At 49.3% G+C, this 21,789-nt stretch overlaps 1 protein-coding gene across 17 annotated transcripts in view; it reads right to left on the bottom strand.

Annotated features, from left to right (window-relative positions):
- syne1a (spectrin repeat containing, nuclear envelope 1a) overlaps positions 1-21,789 on the bottom strand; it is a 90,832-nt gene that overhangs the window by 33,578 nt on the left and 35,465 nt on the right. For 16 of the 17 annotated variants that reach the window (XM_055506130.1, XM_055506129.1, XM_055506128.1 and 13 more), the window contains 26 exons: positions 21,499-21,704; positions 21,261-21,422; positions 20,900-21,179; positions 20,643-20,815; positions 19,595-19,904; positions 19,324-19,488; positions 17,662-18,021; positions 16,001-16,137; positions 14,283-14,460; positions 12,058-12,240; positions 11,831-11,974; positions 10,429-10,584; positions 9,504-9,668; positions 9,252-9,424; positions 8,909-9,062; positions 8,664-8,807; positions 8,369-8,533; positions 7,972-8,289; positions 7,710-7,865; positions 5,606-5,776; positions 2,452-2,778; positions 2,202-2,354; positions 1,948-2,115; positions 1,416-1,592; positions 336-482; positions 72-197 (listed from right to left, as the gene is read on the bottom strand). In XM_055506130.1, the coding sequence (XP_055362105.1) occupies positions 72-197; positions 336-482; positions 1,416-1,592; positions 1,948-2,115; positions 2,202-2,354; positions 2,452-2,778; positions 5,606-5,776; positions 7,710-7,865; positions 7,972-8,289; positions 8,369-8,533; positions 8,664-8,807; positions 8,909-9,062; positions 9,252-9,424; positions 9,504-9,668; positions 10,429-10,584; positions 11,831-11,974; positions 12,058-12,240; positions 14,283-14,460; positions 16,001-16,137; positions 17,662-18,021; positions 19,324-19,488; positions 19,595-19,904; positions 20,643-20,815; positions 20,900-21,179; positions 21,261-21,422; positions 21,499-21,704 (4,998 nt within the window). The remainder of the gene's footprint in view (positions 1-71; positions 198-335; positions 483-1,415; positions 1,593-1,947; positions 2,116-2,201; positions 2,355-2,451; positions 2,779-5,605; positions 5,777-7,709; positions 7,866-7,971; positions 8,290-8,368; positions 8,534-8,663; positions 8,808-8,908; positions 9,063-9,251; positions 9,425-9,503; positions 9,669-10,428; positions 10,585-11,830; positions 11,975-12,057; positions 12,241-14,282; positions 14,461-16,000; positions 16,138-17,661; positions 18,022-19,323; positions 19,489-19,594; positions 19,905-20,642; positions 20,816-20,899; positions 21,180-21,260; positions 21,423-21,498; positions 21,705-21,789) is intronic. The other variant, XM_055506132.1, reaches the window with a different exon arrangement.

Genomic DNA, 21,789 nt, shown 5'->3' on the forward strand with positions numbered 1-21,789 from the left:
AAAACAAACTTAATTCAAAGCAACTGACCAGTAAAACAATGAGAGCGTCTATTACTGAAATGCCAACGGACCTGCAGCTTAACCTGCTGGATGGCTGCTGCCGTTTCCCTGACCCTCGGCTCTGACAGGTCACACGTTGAGCACACGAGATGGAGGTAAGTGCTGGCCTGTTCCTGCAGAGCCCGCTCCTGCTTCACCTGCCGAACATGCTGCGTTTTACCGACTCTTTCAGCACAATCTGCAACATCTCACTTCCAATTCCAAGAGTTATATTGTACAATCAAGCATCAAGCAAACATACAATGGCCAAGGATGTAGAGTATCAGCTGACTGACCTGCTGAAGCGCCTCTTCCAGGCTGAGAGGAGGATGTGTTGGAGTTTCTGGTTCTTCTGAAACAGAGGTCAACCAGGTTTGGCACTGCTGCAGTGTGTCCTGGAGACTCACATGTCTCTGCAACTCGTGGTCCAGACTCTGATAAACCTGACACAGATGGAGAAAAGCGCTGCAATAAACAATGGAGTGCTTCAAAGACATCAGCAGAAATAAGCTTCATCCACACGCGCTTGACGCATTACACAATAAAACTTAAACAAGTAGGCGGTTATGCAGTTTTGTATCTGACAGGTGTTAAACGTGGAGGCGTCCCTTCCCTCCAGGGGACAAGGAGCAGCAAGATCTGACAGACAGAGTTAATATCAGAGCCCGATAGAGAGGGGAAGGGGGGGGTCCGTGCTGGCAGTCTGCCAAGTTTATTTGGCAGCGGCTCGATTGGCGTGGTGGCAAGTGGCGTGCGGGATATTAGAGCTGTGTTGTGCTGGGACGCGGTTTGGCAGCCGCCGCGGTACCGGAGGCGCGCTTGTAGAAAAGCCAGCGGTGCAGCGGTAAAGTGTGGCCGGATCGCACGGCACCAGATTGGACGTGCAAGCGGTGGCGGAGGCGGCGTCTCGGGAGGCGCGCTCGAGCGGCGGCGCGGCGGTCGCCAAAGCGACAGAGCGGCGCTGGATTAGAGCGCGCGCCAGAGCTACGGAGAGTGAGGGGCGTGCGACGGGTTCTGGCGCGGGCGTGAAAAAGTGAAGCTGACAGGGGATCTGCGGAGATTAATACGGGGGAGATTGAGTTAGCGGCGGCGGCTGGCCGGGCGTGTCCGAGCGTGGCTGCTGGTGAGCTCCACTCTGGCAGCCCTAATTGGTTGTGCCCTCTACGCTGGCAGCGAAGGGCCGCCTTGAGAGGCAGCTTTAAGTGTCAGAATGGGTTAGGATTAAGTGGATGCCTGTGCAAAGGGAAATTAACTGCACAAATGCGAGTGCAGGTGCGCGGCTACTAGCGCATCTGGGGACAGATCCCATGCACCACTATGCTTTTATTGGCTGAGCTATTCTTCCCATCACTCCCCATGTCCTTGTCCTCACTCACTCTCTGCGCTGTGCTGCAGATGGCAGAGTAGCTGTCTCTGGTGCCTTGCTGGTGAGCCTGGACCTGCTGCCGCAGTCTGCTCTGCACGCGGTCGCTGCAGCCTTGGACCAAGTGGTCGCCCCGCTCCTTCAAGCCCGACAAGCGATCCTCGAACCCTGCTATTTCCTCCATGATGGCCTGCGGAGGACGAAGCGGTAGCATGTTAGACAGGGGGTGACAGGCTGTACAGTATGTAGGTCACAGAGGATCAGCTGAGTGACGCCCCACATTAAGGCTGCGCGGGGTTTGAGACAGGCCCAAGAAGACAACCTTGAAACTAGATTGACATTGGTTAAAAACCAGCAATTAATAACCACATCTTAATGTTTATATACAATATTAAAAACCAGGTTTTAACACAACAACGGGGACCTGGAATGTCGCGTTTGAATATTGCATGTATAAAATCTTGGCTTTCTCATTACAGCTTGTTACTGGTGCTTTATGATAAGCTGCAAGCGGCGCCAGGGAATCAAGTGATGTGATGGAGCACCTTATGCCTGGCCAGCTGCTGAGTGGCTGCCTCCAGGCTGCGGCTCACGGTGGGATCAGGTGTCACCATCCTGCTCGACATCTGGAGCAGCCAGCGCTCCACTTCCTGGAGTTCGCTGTGATACGCTTCCTGTTCCTTCACCTGGCGTTCCAGATTCTCCACGTGAGCCTGGGTCGTATGCACACACAGAAATTAGACTGATTACAAGTAGCCCGTAAACAAACATGACAGAGGCTCTGTCTCAGTGTGCTCACCATGGCTGTTTTACAGAGTTCAGAGTAGTCTCTTTGTAGCCTGCTCATCTTGTCTCTGATGGAGGGATAGTGGACAGAAGCCAACAGAGCATCTCCCCTCTCCATCACTGACCTAACGGCTCCATCGTGGGACTGAACCATCTGTAACAGAGCCTGAAACCACAGACAGACAAGATGTATTCATTTCCTCCTACATTGTATTGTGTATGTTTTTACACTAGAGTTAATTATCCAAAGCACGTGCATTTACCTTATACTTCGATAGCTGTGCTCTACGTTGGTACAATTCAGCCTTGAGCTCCACTGGGGTGTTCAGCAAAGCCCGGGTCTCCACCAGCCACTGGGCCTGGGCCTTGTAGCGATCCTGGAACTCCTTAGATAAAAACAAGGCCCGCTCCAGAAAACTGTGCTCCTGCCTCAGCCCACCTGCCAGTTCCTCCAGCTGGGCGAGGCGGGCCTCCACCTCCCCTCCGAGGCGCTCAGCTCCGGCCTCGTCCAGGAAGCCTGCTGCCTGCTCTGCCCGTTCCCTCAGGGACTTCAGGAATCCGTGACCGTGCTGGAGCTCGGACTGAAGACTCTGGTGAACCAGAAAGCAGAAAAACTTACTTTATTCTAAATGGTCGCCAACCTGAACAGTTGAAATGCTGGTGAATTTCAGAAAATCAGTAAAAGAACATACTCTCTCTCTAGGATAAGATGAAGTAAAAAAAGCTGTCCTAGTTGTCATGACTTTGAGGTTAACATTGAATTATTCTATGCCTGATTTCTTTGTCCTTCTCCTCTAGCATTGCTCCAGTCACATAGTCAGCCTGGCATTGCATTTGAAAGGCTTTGAACCCATCAGGTAGACTGACACCTGCATGGTGAGATGTGGGGAAGACTGGGAGGTCATGGTGTCGTGGAACCATGTTGAATAATATGAAAGGAGGACCCAATTATAAGGACCCTTAACAGGCAGCAGTAGCCCCGGGGGTTTCCAGGGCAACCACAACACACCACACACACGCAGACCTCCACTCAATGGGACGCCATCTAGCTTTCATCATCAGTCTATTATTGCTTGAGTAGACAGTAGCCCCATACTGAAACTAGCCCTGATCTCCAGCTACTGCCGTTGATAATATAACATAACAAACCCCGTGACCGTCTGCACACGTCCACGTTTGCAGCCTAATATGAAGCACCAGGCTCCAGTAACGATGCTGATGTTCCTGACTGTCACCCTTACATGAGGCACTCAAAAAGCAGGACATTAACTTAAAATAGCATGTAAGGTACAGTACAGGTGCAGATTAGGTTCATTATGACACATGATGAAGATACACAATAATAGGTGGAAAGAAGCGGTTATCCACAATCAGATTTGCTCTAAAGTGATGCATTTTAGATTTGAAGACTGTTTGATTAACTACAGTATGTACATTTCTGAGTTTTGAATGATTTTAGATCTAGAAATTAATGATTCCATCAGGACCAGTAGTTCACTAAATTTGCATTTATCACTCAGTTGAAAGGAATCACTGGTGAAAGGCAAGCATCTTGTGTCAATGATGTCACTTAAACCTAAAAATAACAGGCTAATAAAACAATCAGTATTTTCTGGTGAATTTTTTAAGCAGCACCATCACAGCCCGGCTTTGCTCCGTGTGGACCCTAATTATCCATGTCAGGTGCCCTGTGCAGCCACTGTAACTGATGAGCAGTAGCAATTATGCTTCTTATTTTACATCTCTCTCTATAACAAACTGTATCACTTGTAATATATCACAGAGACAACCACCAATACAATTAACCACTAACAAAGATAAGAAATTGGTACAATGACCCTGTGAGCAGTTTATTAGCTCTGCTGTCTCCATTTCTTTTGTTGATGCACAGACCGCAGCCAAACTGCAACAATAAATAAATAAATAATAAGCCATAAATGTGAAAATACAAAAAGGAAATGGCAACAACTGAACCTGATTTTATCTGAAGTAAGAGAGAAACCATGATTATGTGCATTACAAATCAGAACAGGGGCACATGCCCTTGAACATTTATGAAAGGTCAGTGAAATTATAAAGGGGGGTGGGGGGTGGGGGGGGCAGGGGGGGGGACTGCAATAATTAGAAGAATGAGACAGGATTTTTGCACAGTTTACATTTTTTGCAGAAACGTGTATGTGGAGGATGCAATTTACTGAAATTTAGGTCAAATCAACAGCTGTGTGACATTAGTATCTAAATAAAGTCCAAATTAGACTAAAGAGCCAAGACACAGCTACTGACTGTATGTCTTTGGGTCAATGTATAACAATCCCTAGCAGTCTTTGTAACTCTCAGCACAGAATACTACGCTCTGATGGAGCACTTATGTGTTATCTGTGCTAGAAGGACGCATGTGGTGACAGCATGTCTTCAGTCCCTATGCTGAGACGCAGCATCGATCCCAGACAGGGATTACTGCTAAGCCCCTGCCGGATGATCCATTGTACTGTAAGTGTCTGAGGTTTTGGTTATGTGTTTGAGGAAGACAAAGAAAACCCCGATGGCCTGATACATACTCGACCGAAGCAAACACAACGTGTGAAATCACAAATGAAATCACACGAGAGTTTGAGAGTTTGCTGCTGGTTGTCAGTTGTTACTTTGGCTGGGTTTCGTGTGTGTGTGTGTGTGTGTGTGTGTGTGTGTGTGTGTGTGTGTGTGTGTGTGGGATGTGAAGCGGTGAGGGCCCTGCATCAATTACAGTATCGGTGCCAGCAGGATCCTGACACCGGTGCTTCCTCATCCTCTGCTTCACAGTGGGAGGTCTCTCCCTGCTACCACGCTTCCTTTAAAGCAGCACCCGTTTTGTCTTCATAAAGGGCCGATCAATACACACGTACTCCTCTAGTCCTCTACACGCTCGCTATGAACTATTCCAGGCAAACAATAGCGGAGGGACTGCAGTGTGGGCATGTTGTAGCAGGGACACGCTCAAAGAAACTATCTGAGCCGCTGCAGTGAGTGTCTTCTAGTCACCAGCGCCCTGCAGATTGTAGGTACAGTAGATTAAATGCTTTGCTGGCTTTAAACCTAGTTCATGCATGTTTCACTGACGCTGCATATTGTAGCTGCCAAAGAAATCCGTGCACTTGATTTTAGCAGCAGGTACCGTATGTTGCTTGGCAGAGGCCGAGATTGCAAAAGGACATGTTTGTTGGCCTGGTTGCTGGACTCACACGCGTTGGTGCTAAAATAAGCTCAAGTCCTGCTAACTCATCGGTTTCCCATCAACATCTGTGCTGCTTTATGATGGTTTGTTCAGGGGCATGTGCTGTGTTAAGCGGCCTCGTACCCAAATGTCTTGCAATGCAGGTGACATTTCAAAATGAAGAAAATGGAGAGAGGAAGCAGAGGTTCGGACAAATCGATCGGCACCTCTAGTCGTTTCATCTTCTTGTCCATGGCGGCCCGGTCCAGAGGTTCAGAGCAGTCAGTTAGCACCGCGAAGCTCTTCTGGGTCGAGCTGAGCCAGTCAGTGAAGGAGACACAAAGCTTTTCAGCCTCTTCAACAGACTTCAGCTCCTCCTGCAGCTGTTTGATGGTGTCCTGAAAAAAGAAAACACACGAAAGCTCACAATACATTTAAAATGCATGAAGTCTATATAACCTATATTTAATATATAACTTACAATGATGTCAAATACCCATATTTTTATTTAAATTTACTAATTAATTACAGTTCTGTGAATTTTATTTCCACGTTTGAACAAAGAAGCAAAAAAACCCTTTCAGCAACAAACATACTGTACTTTTGTCTCTGATGTTAGAGGCTGTTAGGATTCTTGGTCTGGGGAATATTCAGGAAACATGGTGTGTATTTCTTCCTTTAAAACAGTGGAAAGATGCCCCAGCAGTGCATCACTGGCCACTATGGGCCAAACGTTCTCAGATCATCCATCAAAACAGAACACATCATTTCCCCCAGACTCTTTCATCTGCTGAACGTCAATAGCTTCACAACAAGGTGGAAGTGGGCTTTATGTTTTTGACACATCATCCACTTGACTGAGATACTGAGTCAATCGCACCACGAGGATGAAGATGGTTCCATGCAGGTTTGACACATTATTCACTCAACTTGCAAATCCTGTGGTGAGAAGCTCCAATTAGCTGATAGTGCTGAGTGCACACCTTTTCTGACAAGACAGAGGTAGCAGCTTCCCACCTCACCCCCATATGGGCCCCTCTTCACACAGCATAATTACTGGCTTCCGTGCTATAAGAGGGATGTTATGTGTTGGTATGACTGTAGTAAGTATATGCCTGCTTGAGTTCATTTGAAGGGGGGAAGGAGCGGGTGTGGGAGTGACGGGGACACACACACGTAAACACACACACACACACACACACACTGAGATGTGTTACTGAAGGTGTAAAAATCAATGTAGTGCAAGAAAAGCATTTCAACTCCTGGCGCTGGGTGTGAGATTGCCTTCTGTAGCGTTTAATTACAGCCTTAGCCCCAGACCAGAGGAGCCCCATTGATTTTCCTTTAGTCCCCCCCCCCCAGAGGAGCGGAAAAATAGAGAGGCTGGATCTGAGTGCACAGAGCAGCACAGGCTGGGCTCACAGGCATAACGCTCAAAGCTACTTCAATGGGGTGCTACAGAAACAAAGTCCGAACTCTCACCGGAGCGAATTCCATGGTGGGAGAGGACAACCGTGTGTGGAAAGCCTACTGCCTGGCACAGACCCAGCTTTTTTTACTTTGATTGAGAGGGTATAAAACTGTACAAGCGTTTTAATCTTCAGACGGCTCAATTCAACTTTGCACGACATCGGATACTCAAACAGGTCTGGAGAAGACTTGCAAAGGAAATATGCCTTAAATGAGCGCACTACTGCGCTCAAGTCAAATCTACCTATTTCAGTCGATGACCTTGAATGGCATGTTTAAATAAAATACACATATGTTTATTGTATGTGCACAATAAAGTATGTGATAAAATAACTGGTATAATTATAAAAAGGTATTACATGCAAGATAATAATTAGTTTGTGGGAAATGAACCAAACCTCACCCTGTATATTTTACTATTCTGGACTCGGGCAGACAGGAAGTTCCGTATTGTACTTGTCTGGCAGTCTTCTTCCTGACCACCAGTCACATTGTTTAACTTGTATGGAATAAAAATAAAACAGCTTCGCACTGACACTACAAAGGCCGAGCATAACAATGTGTGTCCCATTATGTACTGCATGGCATCAGACAAGCAGAATATTTACACGACAGGACTTAATATCAGTCACAGCGGCTTTGATGTGATGAAAAGAGAGCGGCATTCAACCTATGAACAGATCTCTCATCTGGCCAAACTGTTCAACACGATGAACGCAAGCATTAATAGAAATGCCAGGTCTCTTAAAAATGAGATATTTAATGTATGTTAGGAATAGGATGTCTGTATTCTGGTAAGACTATACTGACACTATTTCATAAACCACTCATGAACCCTTAAAGACCAGGCAGAGAGCCCACCTGCATGCTGAGCAGCAGCGAATGGTAGCGGGCCGTGAGCTGGGTGGCAGTGCCGCTGATGCGGCTGCTGATGTAGGTTTCCTCCAAAACCTGCTGGGCCAGAGACGAGAGGCCGTCGACCTCCCCTTGACGCGCCAGCGCCGCCTCAAGGTTCGCCTGTTCACAAAGACATCGCAGGACGCATGAGTGAAGATCCAGAGCCCGTAGCGCATTTCTACCTGAAGGCACTTTACAGAGCTCATTTCCACACGCTCTGTCTAACCTGAAGTTTCTTCAGCTGAGTCCCCTTGGTGGCCCTGTCTGACTTCCGGTGCCGTCTGATGGCTGCCACCTTCTCCATCTCGTCCAGCCACTGGGCCAGACTCAGGAACCGCTGGCCCGTCTGCTTCAGTTTCACCAGCGTGGAGCTCAGGTGGGCCTGGGTCTCCTCCAGGCGATCCTGGTAGGCCGCCCACTCCCGCTGAGCGGTGTCCAGGGCTCGGTCTTCAATCTGAGGCAAGCCCCAGGGGATTACTCTCTCCCTGCTGGTCAGCACGGAGGAAAGCAGGGACTGGCCGTTCGAGCAGCGTTCCTGCAGCAGCTGGAAGGAAAGTGCAATGCAGTCATTGTCTCCACGGCATTTAGATGATTCCCAAACCTTGACTAAGTTGGTACAGTACCTGTAGTTGCTGCAGTGTCGTCTCCAATGTCTCCACGTTTCCCTCTGGGTGGGACAGGGACGCCAGACTGGCCTGTTCCTGCTCCAGCCACTCCTCAAACACGTGCAACGCCCGCTGATACTCCTGATGTACGAGTACCAGCCCCTTGGCCCTACTGACTGCACTCTGCAAAACAGCCACCATGTAAACGAGACCTATGAATCCATATAAAGTCTGTGTTGGGAGGAGAAATTTGAAAACAAGCATTTATTATTCAAATGCCTGCAGAGGAAAAATGAAGCCATATGCTGAGCACCTTGGCCTTCTCTTTGAGGGCGTTGTATCGACACTGCAGCTGTTGCACCTCCTGCTGGGTGGTGTAGTGTTCGGCCATACTGGACCCCTTTGTGGAAATGGTCTCCAGGGGGCTGCTGTGACTCAGCACTTCTTCATAGAGAAGCTGGAATAATATGATGCATGCACGCGCTACATGTAATTCAGCAACATACAAAAATACTAGGAAACAGGCCCCACAGCTGTGGTGTCTCAGTGATGTAATACCTTGGTCTTTCCCAGGTTGGCGGTTTTGTCTCTCATCTCAGAGTACTGTCTGTCTGAGCAGCTGAGCGTTTCCTCCACACGCTCCATCCACTGCACAAACTGACCCACGTCCTCCTGATAGCTGGTCCACTGTGACAGTGCCCCCTCCAATTGACTGGGCCAATCAACATAATGACGTTAGCACACAGGCAGGACATAAATCAAACCATCCGCGCACACCTTGCAGACATTCAAATGCAATTGTCCCTTTAACCTTTTAGATAACTGGAATCCATCAAGTGAAAGCGGACAGTTCCCATTCCCATTTACCACTGACACAGACTGATTGATTTATTATTACAACCTTTTACACTGAATGGAGGCAGAAAGCAGGGAGTCCCACGAGTCCTTGAGGTCCTGGATCTGTTTGCGAATAACTGGGACGCCCTCGGCCGAGGTGTTCCTCTGCACCGCCTCCCCCCGCGTCAGCAGCATTTTTAGCTGGATCTCCCTCTCCTGGCGTGCAGCTAGTAGGGCCTGAACGCATGACAACAGACGCTGCTCATTTGACCTGGACACCATGGGGGGACTGCACGCCCGTCTCGTCCCTGCTTACTTCCAGGTGTAACATCCGCTCCTCCAGCAGGCTCTTGTCAGTGGTGGTGGAGATGCAGGTGCTGAGGACCCTCTGAGCTTCACACACCCAGTCCTGGAGTTCCTTCAGGCCCCGAGAGAAGAGACGGTGTTCCCCCACGATACGCTCAATCCTGGAGGCCTTGTCCTTAAAGCATCAGAGCACAACACAACCTTCAAATCCTACACCGATTCTGAGAAAGAAACCGTTGCAAAATCTTTGTTTTGTGTCTTTATATTGTTCTCTTTGCATTTGATTGTACAGCACAGTCTTGTTTTCCCTCACAGACGTCTCCGGAGACTCTCCCACCCGCGCACGCAGGCACAATGTCTTTGTCTGTGCTCATCACATGTACATATTAAATACATGTGTAGTTGAACGGCAGAGAAACACACAATAACTCATTTAAATCAGTTCATTGCTGTTTCCATGTCTCCCAGGGAAGAAGACTTAAAAATAGAGCTCACCTAGCGCGCCAGCAAATAAATTACACGCAATAAATTACATTCATCATCACTGGACTTGTTTCATTGTCCTGAGGTAGAAGAACACAACCTTGGCCTTTTTATGTTGATGAGGCTGTGACTGTGAGGACCTTTCTGAGGTAAAAGATAGATTAGTGCACTCAGGTAAATTACTCTGGATGCGGGGAATTTGTTGAGTGCAATACTTTTACCTGAGGGAAGCTGATTACAGCAACCGTGACTGACTATGGAAAAATGCATGACACAGCAACTAGCAGAAGAAACAGGGAACAACAAGGACACGACAGAATACCCTGGTTTCGTTTCAGACAGTACATGAGTCAAGCGTGACATATTTCAGCATGCTGCAGCAATTCTCGTACAGAAGCACAGATAAGTGGATAAGGAAGCGGGAACATGGTTACGAGGGGGACCGGGATTACCTTGGTCAGGTTGCTGAGCGCTAGGTACTGCGCTGAGAGCTGGGAGACGCGATGGACGAAGCCTTTGCCGGCGGCCTGTCCCTCCCACAGACTGTGAGCGCTTTCCCTCAGTCGACACAGCTCTTGCTCCCGACTGGCCATTTCCTCCAGCACACACTGGGGCAGTGTGAAACGGGCACAGGAGGAGATGGGGATGGAGAAAAATGGGGGCGAGGAAGCAGAGGGAGGCAGTGAGCGTGGGTCGGGGAGGGCAGGGATAAGAGTCACGGACAGAATGATTGTGTGTAGTTGCAGAAAGCACAACGACAAGATGTTTTTCATGACAGCGGTGACATAGAAATGCAAATGTGGAGGCGCAGAAGAGGAGTTGGGTTAACGGGTCACAAAAACAGACAAAGCAACAGAAGTACATCTAAAAAACGCGGAGCACTATTATTATAAAAAGCGTCAGCACTATTTCTCTTGATGTTCATTTTCTAATTGAGATACTTAGTATCCACTTCGACGCCACAGCACAAAACAGCCAGAGGAGACCAGTCTCATCATTAAACAGTGCAAAGGCGGGGGTGGTGTATATGTAAAATGGTAAAGAGGATTTTGCCAACACAGGTTCAGACTCTAAAGCCTGCGTGTATTGTATTGTACTTCAGGTGCTGGGGGAAGAAATGTAATTGCTTGCAGGGCCAGACAAAAGACATTGAGGAGAAGTGCTGGAGCGGGCGACAGAGTAAATACAAAAATAGCAACAATGACGAGGGCAGGGCTCGGAGATGGGCTTGATATATTTTTTTCCCCTTTGTCAGTTTTATCTTTTTAACGCTCGGTGCCTCTCTTCCTTTTTTTTTTTTTTTTGTCTCCGCCAGACACGGCGGAGGCTGTTATCACATCTTGAAAAGCGCCTTTTAGCCACGCAGCGCTTCAGCTGTGACAGAAGGAGAATTAATTAGATTTCTGGACTTTTCCTCTGACTATTGTGTCAAGATGTAGCTCTATTTTGATCCGGCGGTGCTCGACAAATGTAATTAGGTCTTTCTCCCAGCTGATTTTAGATTCTACTTTAGGGATCCATATCTGATGAAGAGCTACAACTATTTAGTGTCCTTGGAAAACGTACTTAATATTCAATTTATGGCGCAATACCAGGGTTCACTTGAGTGACAAGAGGAAATGAAAGCAGCTGAGTGGGGGGACATATAAAATGTATGTGCTCAGTATGAAATAACGCAATCTGGCAGAAAAAGGATCCAACAGGAGGCTTGAAAGTGTAGTGGGTTTTCTTAAGGAGTGTCTCTACGGTAACAGATGGCTTGATGATGAGTAGGAGTCTAATTTTATTTATTTAACAGTTGTGATGGACCCTGTGGAGAATCAGTGCATCATGAATGCTTGTGCGGTTTAGTACCTGCAGTTTGCTCAGCTCCTCTCTCTTGGCTGGAAGGTCGTGCAGGCGAGCGGTGCTCTCCTGAACTCTGACCTCCGCGCCGTTCAGCCAGTCCTGCAGAGGCTCTGCACTGGCGTCGAACTCCGCCATCTGAGACTGCAAGCTCTAGACATAGTAAATATTGGATACCTTGCGTCACAAAACGATTAAAGGTCTCGCAATCCAAACGCGGGCGAACGCGACCCAACCTTGAGCGCCTCCTCCCTCATCTGCAGGTTGCTCATCAAGCTCTTCCAGTCGTCCCTGGCGTTCGCCGCCTTGGCCTTGATTCCCTCCACGCGGTCTTTGGACACCACAGCCATGAGCAGCTCCCCACTGGCTCCCACTGTACTCAGCCTGGCCTGGCCGTGCTCCCTGTCACTCAGGAACTCCTGTGGGGATACAGAGACAAAGGACCTCTCACTATTACACACAGATACACAAAAGCACAAGGGCTTGAAAGTGAACTGAAAAGACCTGAGACGGACTGAATGGCACCCTTGAACTGAGTCACTGATACGAATGTGGCCGCAGACCCACGTTTCTCACTTTACACTGTCAAAAGCAGCAATTAGACCACGTCATTACGATACGTGGGGGCCGTGGGGGGACGACGGAGCCTGAACCAAGAAGGCAATTACAGATAAGAGAAGCCAGTGAGCCTGAAATGTGTTGGTTCTAACAGAGCTCCTCCATCCCCGCCCACAGAACACACGCGCCCCTCCCTCGGACTGGAGCCCACGACAGTAGCACAGCAGGGACCACTCCACCATCTGTGCAGTCAGCACATCGCTCACACACTGGAGCTCCGGCCTCCTCGCGCATATATTGAACACAGCACGGGCAGACGGGCCGCGCACACAAGCATGCGGCGTTCTCCATCTCAGCCTCATCTCAGCCTCATCTCAGCCTCATCTCAGCCTCATCTCGCCTGTCTTCTGGGTTCATTCACCGTCCTCTTCACGCTTACTACCGTTCTTCCCCTGTCAGTGTAACCGTACACCACCAATTAAGAGACACAATGGCTGCCCCCGCCCCTCCCATAGCGGTCCTAGTGGAGGTCAGCCATGTGGAAACATTGTTCTACATTCCTCACCCAGTCATTAATAAATAAAACATGACCTTCTCTGCATTTCTCTGTCTACTACTACAGACGTCATGAAACTTCTGGCGAACGCCGCAGCGCTTCTCTTCTCTGACATGAAAATCATAAATAAAAAAAACACACCCCACTGATACAGTATGTGACTGGCTAAGACTGTAGAAGTAGATCATCCTAAATGAATTACACAGCTTCCCTTTCACAATGCAGCAGTAGATGTGTTCAGGTGTCTGAGAAGTAATTAACTGCATGGGGCTGGGGGTGTGGGGGGGCATCCACCTTAACTGACAGGCCCATGACTCCTAGCCAGGGCCCCGGGGTGCGCTAAAGAGGCCACCAGACTGTTACACCTGTCAGGTTCTCAGAGAGAGGCACAGACCGTCCTCGGGCAGACGGACGCACAGACACTGCGAGGAGAATTGCAGCGAGACCCCGCTGCGGGGCCGTCTCGTCTCCGCCTTGGCCCCGCGCCCGCTCCCAGCCTCCAGCAGGTCCCACCGCTGCCGTTAGCCCGGCGGAGGACACTCAACAGTGGGCATGTCAATACACACGCCCCCACGAGCGATCGCTCCCTGAAAGTGGATTGATTCTGCAATTATTACATCATTTCACTCGCAGCTTCCTTTGTGGTGCCAGTGCTCAGCCTGTCCACCGCATGCACGCAAGTTAAAATAGAGAAGCAAGTACCAACTGTGGTTGGAGAGTAGAATCTATTCTGTCGTTTAAAAGGATGAATTAACGACTTATATGACGAAAAGATTGTGGCTTTCATTCCCTCTGTAAATTAAACTTCTTTACTATCAGCAGCCAAGTGAAACAGCTTTATTGAAGCAGGTTAATGCTTGTATAATAACTATGTTGTTGTATTGTGGTGGTTAGATATACAGTAAGAGGATGAATGCGCATTCATCTAGCAACTACGGCTGTAAAATAAAATATTTAAAAAAAATAGGGAAAAAAGCAATATTCAGGGACGTTTCCTTCAAATAAATATAAATGTTATTGCTTTGAATCGCTGAATAACACAACAAATTGATTAAACTCGCATATTTGCAGTTCTGTGACTTGAAGGTCTGCCCTGGGAAAACTCTGGTGCACAGGAGGTGATGCATTTTATATTTCCAGCAGCAATAAACAGAATGGGCAGTCGGCAGTAGCCGAGCAGACTGAGCACGCGTTCACATCATTTCTGCCGGGTGTAACGTGACCACACTGCAGCGCAGCACTACACACACACCACCACGATTTTATGTGACTAACGTATTAAAAATGCAATAACTTTTTTTATTATTGCCCACCGACAATGAGAGCTGTGCAAAGGATTTGTCTTACTTGGATGCGCTGCAGCGCGGCGGCGGCGTCTGCGACGCTCTGCGGCACGTCGAAGCATTTGGCCGTACTGATCTTGGCGTTGACCAACCACTGCTGGAAGTCCCTGAGGGCCGCGCGGAACCTCTGCTCCAACAGGCGCTCCTTGTTCTGACACTCTCTGGCCGCGCGGAGGCTGAGGCTGGGGAACGAGGTGAAGTTAACAAGTTGGAAAGGTGAACAAAGAAGCGCGGAGGGTTTGTTGAAATGAGGAGGACACTGAAGCAGATGCTGCTGTCATCACGTTACAGGGGAGGAGTGAGGCAGATAAGCGCGGGTGAGAATCGGCCAGGTGGAGACATGGCAAAGTGGGTGAACTGGAAGGAATGAGTGCTGGGGCAAAGAGGCAGAGTGGGGGATGGGGGCTGAGGGGCAAAGAGCAGCGGGGGGTTGAGGGGCAACATATGAGAGGGGCAAGAGTTCACGGGGGCGAGAGGATGGAGAGAAACAGAGATGAGACTGATGAGGTGAAGGAAGTGGCAGGACGGCAGATTTATAGCCTCCACAAGACCACAACCTCGACAGCTACACTCTGGTACAATAAACTAACTGGGTTTACTACTGGACAGACTGGACATACTGGGCAGTGGGTGAAGGTGAAATAAAAAGGAGGGAGGAAGCAGGGAAGGTGGGCAGCTGTTAAAGCAGGAGGGTCTAAAAGGGGGCATGCAGGAAACAACAACAACCTCAACACACAAACAGATACACACACAAATACCCTTGAGTTTTAATGATGCCATGAGGGCACCAAAGGCTAACACAGTGGGGACAGCGCGGGCGTCAAAGGAGCACTTTTTTCTGCTGTGACAGACAGAATCTGGCGTGTGCTACAGGGGAGGGGGGAGGCACCGTCTTTCTCTCGCCCGCTCTCTTGGCTCCTCTTTACTCACAGCTTAATGCAGGGCAGGTGCAAAGAGCAGACAGGCCAAGACTATTAAAAACTAAAAGGCCGGGAGAACGAGGACGGATGGTGCTGTCGCCAGTCAGGAGCCGCAGCCAATAACCTGCCCACGCATCAACAAGTCGACCCGAGTCCGGTTGTCTGTGAAATATCTCAAAATGCACCTTCATGTAAATGAAAGACTTATTTCTACTGTAGAAATTCATACTTTATGAATATGTATGGATATGTGCTTGTTATTCCTTTGTATGCACTGTGTGTTCACAAGCAAGCGCTAAATGATCACTTGTGGGCTCAAAGGCAGACAATTAGAGCTTAGTAAATAGACCAAGGCGTGCATTGTATTAGTGGAGGAAGAACGTCTGGCTGTCCTCAAATCACACTAAGCCCTGCATAAAATCACACACGGGCCTCGGCGGAGGGAGCGAGCAGCCGCAGGTGAGGAGGCGGCGACGGGGCTGCCCTTTGACCTCTCACCTTCATCTGGCCAACACATGTCACGGCTCTGTGTGAGGCGGCCACACACAAACGCGAGCTGCAGAATTCACGTGTTGTGTTACACTAAGGACACTAACGTCTGGTTTGTCGCGCATTTTAAAATGAAATGCATGTAGGAAACACATGACACTTAAAGTACAAGGCTACTGTATAAAAACTTCCTATAATGACATTTATGTTTCTGATCAAGCTGCTATTGTTAAAATCTCAGCCTCATTTCAAATGTGCACGATAAAGATACGCTGTCAGCCATTCCATTGTGCTACGAGACGACCTTCCTTACCTGTTGTGCTGCTTGATGAGTCCAGTGACCCGGTCGGACTGGGAGTCCAGGTCTCTGGAGTATCGCACCAGGTTGTTGAGCTGGCCCTTCAGCTTCTCGGCCATCGGCTCGGCGCTCTGCAAGCCCTCCAGTACGTCCTAGACAGCAGGGAGCAGAGCCCAGCGGTGTCAGGGAGCGCCCGCTGTATGTTTGTGTACAGTACGTGTCAGGGAGCCGCGAGCCCGCGGTGGATGTGCATGACACCTTTCAGTGAGAGCACTTCCATTCCTATTCACACCCCGGCTTCGCTGCTTTTCGCTCTTCTCACGTTCACACACACACACACACACACACACACACACGCGCACACACATGCAGGCTCCAACACATACTCACAGTGTTGCTCGTACAATAGCATTTCTGTTCGACGGCGTGCGGCAGGAAGGAGCTGTGGATGACGTTCTCCCGCTCTCCTCAGCATGCCTCACATTCTGCACTCACACAGTCATGAAATCCTGTCCCATGAAATATGTACAAGCGCTCGCTCACTCGCTCGCTCGCTCGCTTGCCCGTTCGCTCGCTCTCTGACATACGCTCAATAAACAACCCTCCCTCTCGCTCTGTTCTGGTGGACTCGTTGCTCTCTTCTCCGTCTCCTCTCCTCTCTCCCAACGTTCTCCTACTTTCGCTCCCCTCCTCTCTCCTTTCTTCCTCCTCCCACTCCCTCACTTATTCCCTCGCACACGTTCTTCCTCCTCCTCCTCACTCTCTCCCGCTCTCTCCCGCTGGAATTCGGCTGTCAGCCGTTACAGATGTAGGATTGGCTCTGGCGCACATAAGCGAGCACGTAACGAAAGCAAAGGCTGGACGCAGGAAACGGGAGGAGGAGAGAGAGGGAGAGAGCAGAGGAGGGAGGGGAGACTCCTCCTCTGTCCTCTGACAGCCCCAAATTGAGGAAAGCTGGAGAAAGGCATGGCCGGAGACGCCTGTGGAGGAGTACGAGGGTGTACATACTGCTGGGCCTTGACAATATAGAGAAATTGTCTCACGGTAAACATCCTGTAGAGGCTCCAAACAGAGCAGCAGGGGCGGTGAAGGGCACAGAAGGAACCACCCTCACTAAACACCCGAGTTAAAACAAGTCACGGAGTGAAAAAAGTTAGAAGAAGCCCAGTGGAAGGGTTGCGTGGAAGAGATAGTGGAAAATAATGGCAGAAAAACAAAAAGGGGAGGGGTGGGAGGCGAGGGGGGGTGGGACTGAATGAGCAGAAAACGAGGGAAACTGATGGGATTGTAGCTGTCAGCCCTTCGTCATCCCAGTAAAGCTGATTTACAAGCTAATCTGTTTTTAGGATTTACAAATAGAATGGATAATTACTGACGGAGGAAGCGGAGCTGAATGCAGCGGATGTATGTCTGCACAATGTGCGTGTGTATATGTGTGTGCGTGGGGTGGGGGTGTGTGTGGGGGGGTGTTCTCATTAAACAATGCCAATCACCGTCTCTAAAATTAACACAGTAGAGTCCTGCACGAGAGCTCCTGACAGCTCGTACACATCACAATTTGCACACCCGAATCCGCTTTGTTATCTGTTTTTTCTTAAATAAGCTATTGTGACAAGATAAACAATGGAAAATTTAGACATTATGATGCCAATTATTGAAATTCCACGCCATGGTACCATAGCCAGCTGCCATCCTGCCACCGCCTCCTCGCCGTTGCTCCGCCCCTCGGCTCTAATCAGCTCCTGGCTCCACCCCCTCAGTCGAGCGTCCAGCTCCTTCAGCTCGTCCTCCAGCTGAGCCGTCAGACGCTCGTATTCCTCCTCTGAGGCCTGAGCGGCGGCCAGGGTCCCCTCCAGGCCGTCTCTGGCCTTCAGGGCGGCGCCCTCCCACTGCTCCACAGCCTGGGACAGCGCCCCCAGCTGTCGGTCCATGGCCTCGCAGCCCCCCGCCGCAGTGTGCTCCGCCGTGGCGGCCGCGGTTCTCCGCACGCGGCTGAGGTGCTCTCGGCCCTCCCGCAACCAGCACTCTACACGCTCCTGAAGAGATGAAGGGAAGATGGGAGGCAAAGTTGCTACGGAAACTGTGGCTAAGGAAACTGCAACCTCCAGATTCTATTTAAAGATACATAGTGTTTTTCTCATATGTCTCGCTGGCTCTGTGACGTCTTTGATTTTGTCTTTGTATCAGCGCTTCTCATGTCTTGTCTTGAATTTGCATTTTATAGCTCAGTATTCCCTCACTACTACTAGTTCTATCCCCTGTCTCCATCCATCTCTGCTTTCATCTCTCAGCGTGTGCAGGGAAGCAGAGGGTGTGAAAAGCAAACACTTGACTGTGATGCAATAGCAGAAGGATTGAAAAAAGAGGAAATATTGCACTGCCTCAGTTTGGTGAACAATAATCTTGTAAACATACATGGTAAATTGAAATAGTACATCTAGACTGGAATCAAATTAAGTATCCTCCTTCACCGCTCAGCTTTACAAATACGCATTTTAGTTGCAGTAATTAGCAGCCATCTAAAAAATTCAAAAGCAAATCAATATCCTCTCACATATCTGATCTTCCCTGTAGCTGTAAAGCCACTGCAGTGAAAATGTTAAGCAAAGAAAATGTTTCCAAATTTCCTCGTTTACCTTTTCTGCGTGGCAGCAGACCAACCCATTGGCGAGTAAATGTGCGAGAGATATTTGGCAGTAACGTGGGAACAAACTGAAAGCTAGTTCCAATTCTCCACATAGTTTGCCCTTTTACGTGGCAGGAGTCCATTAGGATTAGTTAGGTTAAGATAATGCAGCAATCAGTTACCCTAGCAACGGATAACGCAAGTTAAAGTGCTGTAGTGGCTCATACACACACACGCACGCACGCACGCGCATACGCGCGCACGCGCGCGCACGCACGCGCTTGCTCTCTCTCTCGCGCTCTCTCGCTCTCTCTCTCTCTCTCGTCCAGCTATCAATGTGAGGATATTCATCTGCCTAATGCAGTTCAAAGACACATTGCAGTTACTCTGCCACATTTATATTCATTATTATTCTGACATGCTGTTATGATGTGGTGTGGTAAACTAATATACAGTACAGACAAAAGACTAATGCTCTGAATTGACGCGTGGTTAGAGCCGTTCAGCCGCGGGCCAGTTAACAAATACTGTCTAAACTAGGAACTCTAACGAAACTTATAATGAAAAAATAATAAAATGAGCTGTTCACTCATTTATCCATTTTCAAATAAATCTGCACAACTGAGTGAATATGTTAATATGTGAATAACAGAGGACATATAAACCGTGTCAGTGGTGTCAGACTGTGTTTGTTCATGGTGCTCTCCCTTACCCTCACTTCTGACAGCTTCTTTTTGATGGAGGCAGAGTCTCCCGTTGTATCGGACCAGTGCTGCAGCTCTTCCCCTGCAGTCATCAGCCAATCAGTGAGCTCCCTCACAGCCTCCAGATAATCCTGGTGTTCCAAAACCACGGCCTGAGCCAGGCGAACTCTCTCCTGCAGAATCAATACAAACACATGCTTTGCCAAAAGTACGAGGACATCAGCAGGGGGTCGTCATTTTTACCATTGATACCAAAGGACAAAGCAACGCCCTATGTACCTCCACCAAGGCTGTGAGGTCATCAAACTGGGTCTGCAGCTGGGTGCGGGCGCCATGGTTGAAGCTGGCATCAGCCGTCTTCTTGAAGAGCTCTCTGGCCTTCTCTTCCAGGCTGGACAGTGCCACCTGGTGGTCCTCCAGGTCGGCCAGCAGCGCTCTGAGCCTCTCCAACTGGGAGGCCTTCTCTCTCGGCCCCGACTGCGGAGTGAGGGGTGCACACACGTCCCGCTCCACGGCCTCCATCCAGCAGCGCAGCTGGGCAGCGCCCTCAAGGTACCCTCCCCACTGCGACACCGTCCACTCCAGCCGGCTGGAAAAAGGCCGATCATCGCTGTGTAGTCAGCGACTGTAATCTGGTTAATCTGAATTTACTCTAACTAGGAACGATAACTCTTAAGAAAGATGCAAATGTTATTACAGAACCATAATATGGTCAATAAATAAAAATTGACATACTGCCTCAGTCCCGTTACCCTCATCTATCATTAGCTTCAAACACATGGGTACACAGACACACAGCCTATTTCTCCTGCCATCTGTTACCCCTGCAAATACAAATAACACCAATATTCATACACACACATGCACCACCGTCTCACCTGCTACCCCTGGCCTCCTGTTATCCCTTTCCCCTTCAAATACACAACCCCCCACCCCCCGTGTGACCCGCTGCTTGGCATCAACCGTTTAGTCCCTAATGAGATCAATTTTTCTGGGAGGGGTCATAACTGCTCAATTAAACACACACTCACACACACATAGGAGTATTCACTAAATCAGATCCATCAATCACAGTAATAAAATGAGGCAAATACTTCTCATTATGTATTTAACCTGATGGTAATTAATGGCATTGAGACATCATTCTGTCATGATGAAAATAACCTGCTCCCAGTAGACAAGGTTTTGATGCACAGGTACAGGGCTTCTAAAATGTCCAGAGCTAAATGTTTTAATGGCAGTAAGAAGTAAGTCACAAAATGTTAGTGGATGAACTGCTCCTTTGGCTGATTTAGCCTCACATATACAGCTGGACAGCCTACTGTACCTGTGGCAGCTCATGGCGGTCACCAGCAGCGTGGCCCACGCGTCCTCTACTTCCTGGAGCTGAGAGCGGACCGCTTCCTGTCCGGTAGCTCCGTGGCTGCGCAGGGCCAGCTCAGCCTTACCCATGGCCATATTCAGCTTCACCTCTCCCTCTCCCTTCAAAAGCAGGATGTCCTGTGTGGACAGAGAAGTCACGGTCAACTCGGGCTTCAGAATGTTGCACGGAACTCCTCCCAGCGGCTCTCCGATCCCTCTCACCTGCACAGCCTCCAGCCTCTGCTCCAACTGCTCCTTGGTCCCCATGGTGCTGTCTACTGTACCCAGCCTCTCCTGGATTTCCTCCAGCCAGGCCCAGACTCCCTGAAGAGTCTCTCCAAAGGCCTGACTCTCCTGGCAGCCTCGCAGCCTCTCCCTTGCTGTCTTTAGGAGGGCCTGGTGCTCCATCTGGAGCTGGCCTGTCACTGTGACTTCTCCTCCTGACCCTCGGCCTGCTTCAGACAGCGACTGGGCCTCCTGGTGCAGACGTTCAATAGAATCCCTTTGGAGAGAAAACATGCTTTTGTTCAGAATATTTAGCAGCCCGTGCCGGGGCACACGCCCACATCTACTGTAAACGCACCTCCTTTCTAGCAGTTCTTTATGGAGGTTTTCTATCCTCTCCAGCTCTTCTGTGGTGTCTGGTGATCCTTGCTGGCCCTCTGCTGCAATCTCCGGCTCGCTCCTCAGGCTGAGCTCGATCTGCTTCAGCACGCCTCTCACACCCTCAACGCTGTCCTCAAAACTGGGAGAGAGGCGCACTCCCATTAAAGTAAAAGTCCTCTGCATACAACGGGGAGCAAACACGAGAGAACACTTACTTTTTCAGAAGGTCGATACACGCATCCAGGTCATGTCGGCTCTGAGAACAGCTGTCCACGAATGCCCTCCATTCTGTCTGACACGAGGAGAGATGCTCTTGGACCTGAGCAACCGCAGCTTTAGGCAAGTGGAGCTGAAGCCTTTCTGCCGCCTCACAAACTTGAGAGAGGCGCTTCTCACCCTTTGGCGTACACTCCATTAACATCTGTGAATGTATGTCACAGACCGAGCTTTAGCCACCTCTGGTAAAAACACTATTAATTATGATGATGATGAAAAAAACTTTTTCA

This window comes from Betta splendens, chromosome 24 (assembly GCF_900634795.4).
Source record: "Betta splendens chromosome 24, fBetSpl5.4, whole genome shotgun sequence".
Classification (NCBI taxonomy): Eukaryota; Metazoa; Chordata; class Actinopteri; order Anabantiformes; family Osphronemidae; genus Betta; species Betta splendens.